A 13890-nucleotide genomic window follows, 5' to 3' on the forward strand; every position below is an offset into this window, starting at 1 on the left:
TGGAGTAGGTAGCTGTTCCCTTCTCCAGGGGATCGTCCAAACCCAGGGATTGAACCCAGATCTCCCGCATTGCAGACGGATTCTTTATGGCTGAGCCACAAGAGAAGCCCAAAAACTGGAGTGGGTAGCCTCTCCCTTCTCCAGTAGCTTCTTCTCCACCCAGGAATTGTACTGGGGTCTCCTGCATTGCGGGCAGATTCTTTCCCAACTGAGCTATCAGGGAAGCCCACAGTGTAACAGTGGTAACCTTTTAACCAGCCAAAATGGTCAAAAGGTTGGCCAGGGCTAACACAATCTGTCTGAGGGCAGTGTCTGCAATGGCTATCGTCTCACTGGTCTCCCAGGCTGAGGTAACCAACTGGTTAGCTGGTAGCTGGTTGATGGGATTAGGCCTTTCTATGTAAATCCTTCCCCAAAAATCTTTCTTGTTCAAGAAGGTGGCCCTTCTCAAGCTGCCTCTTATTTAGTAATATCTGTCTAGCTGTGCTTCCTTGCCAGAACCTCTGTGTACAATCTCAGTGCTGTTGTAAACATAAAAGATAGGCAGTAAAGAAACTGGGAGGAGAGAGAGAAGAAATGAGGATAGAAGAATGGAGGATCATGACCTTAAATGCAGCATGTTACTAAACCCAACCATAAACATTCCCTGCACATAATAATACCTACAGTTGCACATGAAATTATTTTGCCAGGAAAGTCTACAGAGACATTGGTTTTCAAGGGACTTTTGGCCACACTGGCAGCCCTCCAAGTTAAGAGACTTTACTGACTTCTGATTGAGTCTGCTTAGACAGAATCTTTGATAGAGTAAGTTCTTACTAGTAAAGACCATTCAGGCTTGTTGCAAGAATAAAATGAGATGGCAGAGGGAAATATGTTTTATAGCCTATAAAACAATATACAAAACATGCTTGATGTTCTTCTTGTGAGCTCCTGAGGGCACTGACAGGGGTTTAATGTGGTCCAGTAGGGTCTTCATGGGAGTTTGGAACAGATTTCAAATACCTGCATCTAAAGAAAATGAAATCCCCCTACAGAATGAAGTGAATTGTGTCCCCAGTAAGGAAAAACATGCCTGCATTTCTGGAGACAGCTAAACTGTGTAATGTCTGAGGAGTGATTGTTACCTAACTATATGAGAAAAGCCTTGGGTTTTGTGAGTGCCCTCAATTGATTAGAATTGTTTTCTTTAGAAGTAATTCCCCAGAAAATACTTGTGATTTCATTGTTGGTGAAACTGTTGACACTTCTTTTAAAGTGTCTGTTAACTTATGATAAATTACAGTAGGAGTTCATGTGGCCCCCATGTGAATGTATTATGGCTGCACTACTTGAATAACTAACAATTTAAATAATGGCAAGGAAGGGACTAAAAAGTAAACTGCTACTGCTCTGCTCCATCCATGAAAATGACCCTTTTTTCCTTCAAGCTTCAACACGAGATTTCATATCAGTTCCTGACCTGAATGTGTGTCTCAGGACTTGCATAATTAATGGAATGCCATCCTAAGGTTGTTGAAGTCTGCATTTCTGGACATTTCATTTTTATGGAGAAGTACTCATTCCCTCACTCCAAAGATCAAACCTGAAAAATTTTTCTTCCTAGGAAAGAATCTTCCTTGTAACTTTATTGTTACACAGTCAGAGACAGATTGGGGAGGTCTGATAGTTGTTAGATGCCTTGCCAATAACCTGACCCTCAGCTTGGGGCTCCCTCAAATTTGCAGTTTCTTAGTGGTTCCTCCTGTGAACATCTTGAAGAATACATACTGTCTGTTAATTTGAAGTGACTTAAATTTCCTTTTTTTCTTTTTAATAGGTCCTGTTAAAAACAAGAAAAAGGGTAAGTCAATCTCTAGATTTTATAAAATTGCCGTCATGTCTTTTCTAAAATTAGAAGAAAAAATCAAGGGAGAAGGATTTTTATACTCTTTCAGTGCTGTTTGTCCATTGTTTTACTCAGTCACCTGTGATCTTGAGTACTATAGCTTCCAGGGAATAAGAAATATCTATCATTTTTCAGTGATGCTCTATTAAAGATAGAATTGCTTCTTAGCAACTTATGAAAGTTGTTTTTGCTTTTCTTTCTTGCTCCCTCTTCCATACAATTCATTTACCTCTCTTTCCTTCATTCTTCCTTACTCTTTCCCCTGACCTTCTCTTTTCTCCTTTTTTTCCCCTCCTTTATCAAATCAATGACCAGGTATGAATGATGTCCTGAGAGATGTCCATACCCTCTTTTTTGGCCTAAAAGCTATCCCTCGCCTATTTCTCAAGTAGTCAGGGAAGGTATTTCTTGCTCTGGCATTTCAGTATATTCTTTATGATGGAAAAACTTGGCTATAGAAGTACCCTGACCTTTTAGTCTTTTCCAAGAAGCTTCTAGTTGAGCGCATCCATTGTACTATTGCTGGGTCTGTAAGTCTCCAGTGTACTTGCAGTGGGAATGACCCATGAGTTTGTGCAAGAGCTTGCCTTCTTGAAAAGAGGAACCCAACAATAGATAGGTTCCAAAAGACAGGACCAGGCAATATGGTTCACTCCTTAAGACTAAGAAACCCAACCTTGAAACCAGTTTTAAGTACCTATTTGTTTTTGTATTCTGACCTGGGAGGAAAATAGAGTGAAATTTATGATTTTTCATTAAAATATTCTAAGTGAAATAATTCTGTCTGTTAACACTTCTGGAGCTTTATAGAATATATTATCAACCCCAGATTAGACCCAAAACATTGGCTTCAGCTGCCTCCTGTCACTTCTCTGAGCAGTAGGGTACTCCAGTGGCTTGAGGTGCCATCACTCACATGGGAAACTTGTGTCCCTATTGGATAGAGGCTGAGGAATGGCCTGGCCCCTGAGGACCTGAGCTGAGCAAAATTGGGAAACAGTCAGAGAACTAGAGTCAGTGAAGAAACATTTCTCTGTGGGGCCTGGGCATTCACCAAGCTATTCTGTCTTTTAAGAAAGTAAATTTGACTTTCAGATGTGCAGTTTTCTGTTCTTGTCAGATCCCTTTAAGACAGAAATTTTAACAAACCTAGAAGGCTCCCCTGGCCTGGACAATGACACCCTCTGCTCCTAACACGAGTCCAGGGGTGACTTCTTTTTTTCTTAATAGGTAGCCTCAAGAGTACTTTGTAATAATAGCTATTAGGGGTTTTTTCCTACTACTCATTCACTAGACAGTGAATAAGCATCAGCTGAGATACAGAGATGAAGATAAATGGTTTCTGCCCTCCAAAATCTTCCAGTGTAGTTGGAATCATGGAAGAACACACAAATAATTGCATTATAGTATTTAAAAATTCAATCATAGAAGCATGAGCAGGGTGCTGGGAGAGCACAGAGAAAGAACAAGTAGTTCTCCCTGGGGAGTGAGGTACCGCATCTCAGAGAAAATATTATCTAACCTGGACTTTGAAGGATGAGGGGGGAAAAGGGGGAAGAACATTCTAGCAAAGAGAACTGGCAGGTCTCAAAGGCATGAAAGAACACATCATATCTGGGGGAACAGCAAGTAGGCTAGTGATTTACCCAATTACAAGGCATGTGTATGGTGGGGAACAGCACCCGCTTCAGTGTCATCCAAGGGATGACCCCGAGAGAACACGCTTGGCAGTGGTAATAGAAGGCAATTGTCTAGGTGAGAAGCTCTGGAATTACAAACTCAGGAGATCCCAAAGCTTCTGGCAGTGACTCGAATCGCTGGCCAGCACTACTACCTGGTATGTGGGCCATTATTGGCAATAGAATGCACATAGGCCTTAAACATTTGCCTTGGCTAAAAGTGATTTAGAAGCCACTTAATACAGATTTCCTTGGATACAATGAGTAGGCACATGCCTAAAGAGGTAAATTGATTTGTTCATTTCATGTCCATCCTTTAATGGAATTTTCCCCCTCCCATAACTCTCTCTCCCCCCTCTTAGTTCATTCTGTCAACAATTTGAGTGTCACTAAAAAAATGTGTATATTCTTCCATCTAAAACTACACAGGGTAACTTTATACGTACAAAAGTCTCTGGGCTTTTACATCATGAAGTGCTCCGTTAAAGTAAGGAAATCCAGAGAAGGAATGCAGTACTCTAAAGTCATCCTCTTAGTCCAGGGGTCATTTTTTGCTTGCTTCTCTCTGGGCCAATTTTCTATAAGGATGCAAAGATGAGAAATGCACTTGCCTACACCTGGTTGCAGAGAAGCAAAGACCACCAGCTGCAGAACTAGATCCCAGCAGGAGCTATTTCCCAGATTCCTTCTAGCATTTTCGTAAGTGAACATTCTCTGTTTACACTGCAACCAGTATTCTCTTTCACTGGAGGAGTTTCTAGCTCTGATTCTTCCAAAATTACATTAATAATCACAGGAGACTCACAATCTTGATACTGAAGTTCACACTACCCGCAGAACCCCCTCTAGCTCAAAAATCACTGTTAGGCCTGGAAATTCTGGGACAGGAGACAACCTACTATGCACCATCCCATGTGTCTGTGCCACCCATAAAAGAATGAGAAAGAAGCAGACTTTATAATCAAACTAGGGAAGTCTCCTGACTTTCAGGATTAAGTCAGTCCTCCTTATGGAACCTCAGTCTTGTGAGGAAACTTAGAGAAATCATCGAAGCCAAGCTCCTCATTTCACTGATGGAGAAACTAAGGCTCAGGGAGAAGAAGGAATTTGCCCAAAGTATGTGTCCATGGCAGAGCTGAGGCTTACAGACTTATCTCCCGACTACAGATTCCCTGTTTTTTCCACTACACTAGGTGGAATTGAAACTTGGGCACTGAATAAGCCTGACTTGGAATCTGCCCAAATCTGAAGGGAGATGGCTTTCCTGTTCAGCATCTTAAAATTGGCTAGATCTCGTAACTGGGTAGATTGAATCTTTTGCTGCTAAGTGCAGGGAAAATGCTAAAACTCCTGCCTCTCCCTGGGAGAAAATCTCTCTGTACTTTTCCTCCCTGGGGAAGGGGCCCCACAATGACCCTGTTGTTTCATTGTAAATGCAGATGTGGTTAGACATGGACAACTGACCTCTTGAGTGGCGTTGCCATGGGGATTGGGTTTCTTGAGCACGGCATTCTCCTTAAAAGAGAACCTGATGAATCAGAACAGGATTCTCCAGCCTGCAAGTCCAGGAAGCCAGAAGGCAGTGTCAGGAAAGAGGTATTTAAGTGAGACTTGATAGGGTTATATTTTAAAAAGGAAGAAAGTATCACAAGTGAAGACACCATGATGGAGGCTGGGGAAAGGTTCCCATTCCTGGGACTTCCACAAGACTGTGGAAAGGCAGGGAAGTGAGGAAGCAGCCGCCCTCCTGTGACCTGCAGTTCTTGAATTGGACTGCACAGAGCAAGGAGGTAAACAGGAAGGACTGGAGCTTTCAGTTCAAGGCCACAGTTAGGACTTGGTTAACGTAGATCTGGTGGGAATATGGGAAGGACTGGAATGTGGAATAGGAAGGCTGAGACTGCTCTGAAAAGAGAGCAAGGAGGAAATGGGGAGGATCTGGTGGCTTGATTAATAATACATTCAAGAATAAGGCCTCTGAGGAAAGAAGACTCTGGGAAGCTAGATTATTTAGCCTATAAAAATAGAAGTTGATAGGTGACTTAATGTCCTTGAGCACATTAGGGTTATTGTGTGTATGATGGCAACTATTCTTTTCTATCTATACAAACAATAGAATAAGAGCTTAAACTTCCACAGGAGGAATTTCAATTCAATATACAGAAGAACTTCCGACAGTGAGGGGGTGATAAACATTGGAACATGCTACCAAGGGATTCTGCAGAATTTCCTTTCCCAGAGCTCTTTAAAAATAGGGTTTAGAGAGGTCAGCTGAGAAAGCAAAACCTGCTTGCTGCTTCCTCCACAGCTCAGCTCTCTCTGGTCTCCACCACCCTTTCTTTCCTTACTTGAGCCTTCTCTCTCTCTCCTCCCTCCCCCTCCCCCCCACCACCTCTCATCTTCCCAGACTCCTTCTAATTCTGCTTTCCAGCCTTCATCCCAAGTTCAAGTCCCTGTACATCCTAACTCCTACAGGAAGCCTTCCTGGAGCTGATAGTCTTCCTAAGATCAAGCTGGCCTCCTAGCTTGCTCATCTCATCCACATCAAGTCCACCAACCTGGATAGTAAACATGAGACCCACGCTCTGTAACAATAGCCCAGTTCTCAATTCTAAAAGGTTTTTTTTTTAAGGTCTACCCACTTGGTGATTCTGATCCTTTGGACTTAGCCAAACTGTAACCTTCTTTTTTAAGCCTTCCCTGACCTCTCCAGCATTTTGTCCCTACAATTAATGTAACACTTCTACTGTCCTGTGACTGTATCTGTTTCCACATGAGACCAAGTTCCTTGAGGGTCATTATTCCTTCAAACCCAGCCTGTAAATGCTGATTCATGAAACACAAAGTGTGTGTGTGTGTGTGTGTGTGTGTGTGTGTGTGAGATGTGTGATAAAAGTATCCACCTCTTTAAGAGTAGGAACTCCCAGAGGGCCAACTTTGTGTCATGAGAAAGTTGTGGGACTCCTGACAGTATACTCTCAGTCAATAATTATAAATGTGATACCTAATGTCATCTTTCAGGAAAGAAGGCAGGACCTCCTGGACCCAATGGCCCCCCAGGACCTCCAGGACCTCCAGGACCCCAAGGACCCCCAGGGATTCCAGGGATTCCTGGGATTCCAGGAACAACTGTTATGGGACCACCCGGCCCTCCAGGTCCTCCTGGTCCTCAAGGACCCCCTGGCCTCCAAGGACCTTCTGGTGAGTTCTTCCATCTCTCCACTGTCCTAGGCTCCTTAAAAGTTCTCTAATAGAACAGGAACAGGTGATCCCAAGGGCAGTTTAAAATGATGGTGTGTGGTCTCCTTGCTCAGTGGAGAGCTAGGAATTGGACAAGCCAGTAGAGCCTGCCCTTCTCTAACTTCTTATTTATGGGGCTTCCCAGGAGGTGCTAGTGGTAAAGAATCTGCCTGCCAATGCAGAAGATGTAAGAGACACTGGTTTGATTCCTGGGTCAGGAAGATGCCCTGGAGGAAGGCATGGCAACCCACTCCAGTATTCTTGCCTGGAGAATCCCTGGTGGGCTACAGTCCTCAGGGTCGCAAAGAGTCAGACACGACTGATGGCGTGTGGTCTCCTAGCTCAGTGGAGAGTTAGGAATTGAGCAAGTCAGTAGGGCCTGCCTTGCTCTAACTTCGTATTTATAGCACCCTGTCAAGGAAGAGATACCCGTTCTTGACCTGTGGATTTTGTCTCCTCTGATTTCCAGCATCTAGCTTCACATACTGATGTTTGATTAGAAAAAGGCAAAAGGGAGGAATGGGCTTCCCTAGTGGCTCCCAGGTAAAGAACTCACCTGCCAATGCAGGAGATGCAGGTTTGATCCCTGGCCCAGGAAGATCCCCTAGAGATGGAAATGGTAACCCATTCCAGTATTCTTGCCTGGGAAATCCCACGGACAGAGGAGCCCAGTGGGCTATACAGTTCATGGGGTCACAAAGAGTCAGACACAACTTAGCGACTAAACGATAACAACAACATGGAGAGGAATGTTGGGGGCTGGACAGAATGACAAGCCCTAGAGTAGTCTCATCCCACGAACTCTGAAATGCCTTTCCCATAGAAGTAGACCAGTAGTCACTGATAATCAAGGAGTTGGAAACTTATGAGTCATTCAGGCTGTGGAAGAAGCAGACAGAGGCACCAAGACCAACCTGTTGAGGAACCGAGTGCTTATTGTGTTACATTCTTCCCCTACCACATTGCCCATTTGAATAGCATTTAATCTCTTTGCATCTTTCCCCTTGGGCCCAGAAGGCCATCCCAAAGGTATTGATGCAGATCCAAACCTGCCTAATCAGAGTTGACAGGAGTCAGACTGCCTGGGCTTAGGTCAGTTGCTATTTCCTTCTCCTGCTCCCCTCTTGTGTCTTGGGGCTTTTACAGAAATGGACTCTTCACAGCTGATTTTTCTGGGTCCAAGAATACTGCCACAAGACTCATATTCTTTGACTGGTAGTTCAAACAGGGCTAATCAGTGTCATTGTGGCCCCAAGAGATGCAGTTTGGACTTTTTTTTCATCCAATCTTTCTACAAATATTCATTGCGTACTTTCTATGTGCAAGAGATATATTGATTAGTGGTTCCTGTTTTCGTGGAATTTATATTGTACAGGACGAGAGTGACAATTAAAGAAGCAAGATGTTTACAAATGGCAATGCATTCTACAGAGAAAAGTAATAGAGAACAAAAGGCTAAAGCAGCACATGGGGTCACATGGTGGCAGGAATGCAGTCTCCGCTGTCACCATGAGTGCTCAGTGGCACTTGCCTTGGGCCATTGTTGACGAGAGGCCAGTTTCCTGCTGGGTGCTGGGCACACTGAAGATGCAGGTCAGGGACAAGTCAGAGAAGAAAGGGGTGTCATCTCCCACTCCAGAGCCCCGCATCACACCCTGACTCTCCCTCCAGCTCTGAGTCCTAGAAAATAAGGCTCAGATGCTGCTTTGCAAAAGTCTCAGAGTGAGCCTGGCTTGGCTCAGACAGGGAGCAAAAGCTCAGTGCCATTGGCTGCCTAGATGAAGAGAAAAGCAAGTAGACAGAGCATACCCTCTGACTGACCTGTCCTATTTTGCAGGTGCTGCTGATAAAGCTGGAACTCGAGAAAACCAGGTTGGCTGGGAATTGCTGTCTTGCTGGGAAGGAGGGAAGGCCACAGGCCTGAGCCACCCTTGAGTTTGCTCCCTGCTAAGTTTGCTGAGGCTTTCTTTTGTGAGGGGACCCTGGAGGTTCTGGGGGTTTTTCATTCACAGCCCCCTCCCATGAATAGAAAAACTTTGCCCCAGGGCCTGCTTTTAGCAACAGAACTGAGCTGTGACTATTTTTCCCCATTCCCTAGGAGACAAAGGGTCACCACAGCCAAGCCCAGTAGTCAGCTGACGTGAGCTGTCAGTGAGGCCTATTCACCTGGTCCTGGGCCTCCCCGACTACACCAGACACCTTGTCGGCACTCTAACCACCTGACGTCAGCAGCTTAGAAGTTTAAGAATATGTTCTTGAAAATCAGCCAACCAGTTCCAGGTTAAGCCCAGCCTGGCCTTCTGCCTTCATGGCCTGAAGAGCTCCTCCCTAGTCTCTGAGCTTCCTGATCCATCTCTGCTGGCAGTTTCCACCACCTCGCCTTGTCTCATCACGGCTTCTTTCACTACAGCTGTTTGGCCACAGCAATCAATCTACACAGCTGCACGGTGCTGGATGGCTTGCAGGGTATTTTATATTCTTCACCTCAGTTGATCTTCAGACATCTCTGTGAGAGAGGCCAGACAGAGATTCTCAGCATCCCCATTTCACAGTTAGGGAAATGAGACTCAGAGGCATTACGTCTGGCAGAGCTATAAAGTCATATTACCCTCTAGGAGAAATGTGGCCACTCACATCCCAAGACAGGGGAGAGGGGTCAGAATTGGGATACAAATGAAGACTAGAAGGTGGAATCCTGGCAACTGGTGGCTGAGCAAGCAGTCATTTCTCACAGTGACTATTTTCTCTGTTCTTCTCATCTTCCCAGCCAGCCGTGGTGCATCTACAGGGCCAAGGGTCAGCGATCCAAGTCAAGAATGGTAAGAGTCAAAGTAGGCTCTCTACTTAAGAAGAGTTTCTTCCCCCCACCACCCTTACCCATGGCCTTCAAATAATCACCCAGCCTAGTTCCTCTCAGACCTCGGAGGTACCCTTGACACTAGGGGCCATTCTCTACTCCATTTTGCCCTCTGCTGGCTGTTTCAAGTAATTGCTTGCCCTCAGACTGGTTACTACAAATTGCAGTTAGAATCACAGATTTAAAAAAAAAAGAAGTTGAAAGGGGCTTGAGACATTGTCTAAACCAGGGATTCTTGGAAAGTGGAGGCTGAATCAGAGTCACCATTGGGAATATGTGTAGTCTGATCAACATTTTCACAATACAAATTATAGAAGGTAGAAATACATAAAATCAAATCTTCTTCTGTGATGGGTCTAAGGTGGAGGGGCATTTCTCTCAGGGAAGTGGGGGGCATGTTAGACTCTGTAGGAATTATGAGATGCTAGTGTCTACAAAAAAAGGGGGTGGATTGAAGGAGGTTAGAAATCCTACTTTAATGTAATGCCTGCATTTCAAAGGTGGGGAAACAGAGTGCCAGAGAGACTGGACAACACCATACTAAATCTACTGCCTTATGTTTGTATGGTACTTTAGAGTTTTCTACATACTTTTTTGTCTTTGATTTGATTTGATTTGATCCTCACAACAAAGATAGGCATTAGCTCATTTTTACAGAGACAGAAACTGAAGCTCAGAAAGGTTAATTAACTGGCCCAAGATTTCCATTAAGAGTAGGAGCTGGGATTCAAAACCACATCTCTCTCTTTCCACTGCACTATGCTACTTCAGTGATGTGTGTGTATACTCCACTGAGTGATTAGCTTCATTTTCTTCCCCAAAGAGACATGAACATTCATTAAAGAACAATGCTTTGAAATAATGTCCAGTCCCCAGGGTATACAAAGCCTAAAATGCATGAACCCCCAGGAGCCTCAGGAAGCAGCAAGCCAGCCAAGATGCCAGATGCTTACAGAGCTTGGAGTAGAAGGGAGGGGCTGTGAGTACAGAAGCAGTAAATGAAGGGTCAGAAACCTGCTGCATGGGGACAGCTTCTAAGAACCCAGTCCGTCCTGAACTGGCTGTGCTCTGCTTCCTTACTGACTGGGCTTGGCTACCTCTTGGACTGCCACCTGGATGCCTGACTTAATTGCCTCAGAACTATAAGTAAGAACACAATGGCACCAAAACCCAAACTGTCCTGCTTGGACCAGGTGCCTTGGGACCCAGGACACTGAGTAGGCCATGGTCACCATCTATCCAGGGAGGAGTGAGACAGTCAGGAAATAGATTTGTTTGGGTGTCTGGATGGGTGGCCTCAGTGTTATGCCAGAAGCTACTGATTTTGCTCCCACCATACAACAAGACTAGTTCCAACCCCTCTGGGCCAATCCCCCAAGTAGTCTATGCTGATCTTTAGTTCCAGCAGAAGCAAGAGTGAGGGGTCAGGGGTAGGAAGATTTCCTGCAGAGTGGTCCTCCGTGAGGGATAAAGCCAGGGCATCTCCTTTGAACTCCTATCCCGTCTGCTTATCACCTCAAGGGAAGATGGGCACCTTATCCTCACACCTCGGAAAGGCAGACTACCCGAGACTAGCCAAGGATGGACTTTCAAAACATGTTTTCTTGGATGAAGAATGGATTTTTTAAAATTTATTTTTAATTAAAGGATAACTGCTTTACAATATTATGTCGGTCTCTGTCATACATCAGCATGAATCAGCCATAGGTATACATATGTCCCCTCCCTTTTGAACCTCCCTCCCACCTCCCACCCCATCCCACCCCTCTAGGTTGTCACAGAGCCCTGGTTTGAGCTCCCTGAGTCATACAGCAGATTTCCACTGGCTATCCATTTTACAGATGGTAGTGTATATTCTTCCATGCTACTCTCTCCATTTATCCCACCCACTCCTTCCCCACTTGCACACACACCCCCGTGTCCACAAATCTGTTCTCTATGTCTGCATCTCTAAGAATGGATGGTTTTGAAGGGAAAAGGCTCCCAAGCCTGGACTCCCTCCTCTTGAGGTGGGAAGGAACATCCCATTTGCTACAGAGTGGAAAGGGAAGCTCTTCTTCCGGCCTCACATGCCTCTCCACCCACAATAGGGTATTAATGAGAAATGCTTTGCAGCAGCGCCTCCATGCTCTGACACCCTCTCCATCCATTTGGCTGGTTCTAGGACTGTGTGGCAGTTGATCCCTCACTCTCATAAAGATCCCTCTGCCCTACATGGCCTTATTACTGGTGGTTCCTTGTCTGACTGCCATGAAGTCTGACTTCACCCTGATCCCTAAAGTTCTCTAGGTAGACAGATCCTTGGGCCAAGTGGTTTACTGGGGGCCCATGGAGACTTTCCAGAAAGAAATGAGTGTGGAGGAACTATAAAAAGGTATCTGTTAAGGACAAGGAGAAATAGGGATTCAGGAGCCCTGGCTGGTGAGATGAAATGGAATAATAAGACCTAGCCTGCCCCTCATTGTCTGAATTTTGCCTGTGCAGGCCTCAGAACAGCAAAGAAAATAGGGCAGCGTGCCCACCCCCTTCTTACCAACCACCCCCAATTGCAGTTGGAAGGTGTTGGTTAAAGATCCTTCTAGACAAAGAAGTCAGAAAAGGAAACAGAAAGGACATGCAGACGCCAGAGGCCTGAAGCAGGCCTGGCTGCCAATTTACAAATTGACAATTTCCAAATTTACAATTTACAAAGCTTTCTCTGCTTCCGGATGTTCTTCTTGAAGCTGGGCCTCCTGGGCTATTCGGGTTATATCACAATGGGGGTGGGGGTTGTGTACAACTTGATATTTGTTGTTTCTATTGCCCAGATGATTCTGACATGTACTGAGTGACTGCCGTTCTCTCATACTGAGATCTTTCAGGTGGAGTACTCAATGACTGGTCTCGCATCACCATGAACCCCAAGGTGTTTAAGCTACACCCCCGCAGTGGGGAGTTGGAGGTACTGGTGGACGGCACCTACTTCATCTATAGTCAGGTAGAAGTGAGTACGGTCTCAGGCCTAACTCTTCTTATATCCAGAATGCAGATCCTTTGCATGCCACAGAGGGGCTCTGTGGAGCCAGCCCAGACCAGCCAATGGCTGAAGTCCTGGGTGGGGGAGGTTGGAGGGAAGATCCACTATGGGAGGGAGTTGAAAGGAAGGAGGAGAGACAGAAGGAGCTGTTTGGGTTTTTTTCTTAGCCAGATATGATTGAAAACTGAAAAGAGGCCCCTCCCACACCCTGCCATCTGATCCCCTCCTACAGGGCCCCAGGCCCTAGCTTCCCTGCTGAGCTGTTTGGTTCTACTGCCAAAACCGAACTCTGAGTATATTCTTTAAAAGTCAGTTCCGAGGTTGCTGAGAACCCATCCCTCCCCACACCACTGGCTTTATAATGAAGAGTGCTCTTCCGGACCTTCTCTCCACCTCAGAAAAATTTCTGTCTTTCCTTTCTCTTTCTTCCATTTGTTTCTCTACCTTTCTGCTTCTCTGTTATTCTTGCTTCTTTAGTCTCCCTTTTTTTCTGTCCCAGCACTTCTCTCCCTCTGTTTTTGTCCTTGTCCCGGCCTAGGGCCCACTTCCCAGGTCAGCCAGTGCCCATCCACTTCCACCCTGTTGTGTGTCTCCAATAGTGTGGCTCCTCAGAGCTAGAGGTGAATGAGCCTTGAGGCTGGGGCTTCTGTGGGGTGAGGGGCAAGCAGGCAGATGGACAGAAAGACAACAAAACCGGCAGAAGGGTCTCTCAGGAAAGTAGTCAGAGAAGGTGGGTCCTTGAGCATTTGCTGAGCCCACCAAACATCCTGACACAGCTTGGGTCCTGACCCAAAGATTTTTTTTCAATTTATTTTTTAAAAATAAAATTTATTTTATTTTTGGGGAGTCCTAACACCTGAATGCGCTGCTGCCTCCTAAACAGTCTATGGAGGGAGCAACCTTTCTTAAAGTCATTTAGGGTGACAGATGGGTATCCCAAAACCCAGGGGTATGATACCAATGTCCTATGGGACATTTGTGCTAAGTGCCATTTGATGTGGGGTGGGGATCAAAGCTTGGGGTGGGATGGGGTGTGGTGGATAAGGTGGTGATGAAGAGAAAAATTAATTCTCTGGGCCTGCCCTGGGTTAGAATAGGGAGTGGACTCAGGCCTTGGACCCCACGCAAATTGGGAAAATCCCGAATGTCATGCCACTGAACATAGCTTAGCACTTCCTTCTGTTCACCACATGAAGTTAGTTTTGCCTTT

The 13890-nt window shown here is 45.4% G+C and overlaps 1 protein-coding gene across 4 annotated transcripts in view; it reads left to right on the forward strand.

Annotated features, from left to right (window-relative positions):
- Positions 1–13890, forward strand: part of EDA (ectodysplasin A) — a 349218-nt gene that overhangs the window by 333894 nt on the left and 1434 nt on the right. Inside the window, exons 3-7 of one of the 4 annotated variants that reach the window (XM_065915720.1) lie at positions 1820–1843; positions 6589–6768; positions 8645–8679; positions 9575–9626; positions 12517–12647. In XM_065915720.1, the coding sequence (XP_065771792.1) occupies positions 1820–1843; positions 6589–6768; positions 8645–8679; positions 9575–9626; positions 12517–12647 (422 nt within the window). The remainder of the gene's footprint in view (positions 1–1819; positions 1844–6588; positions 6769–8644; positions 8680–9574; positions 9627–12516; positions 12648–13890) is intronic. The other 3 variants (XM_065915721.1, XM_065915723.1, XM_065915724.1) reach the window with 3 other exon arrangements.

Source organism: Muntiacus reevesi, chromosome X, assembly GCF_963930625.1.
Source record: "Muntiacus reevesi chromosome X, mMunRee1.1, whole genome shotgun sequence".
In the NCBI taxonomy this organism is placed as follows: Eukaryota; Metazoa; Chordata; class Mammalia; order Artiodactyla; family Cervidae; genus Muntiacus; species Muntiacus reevesi.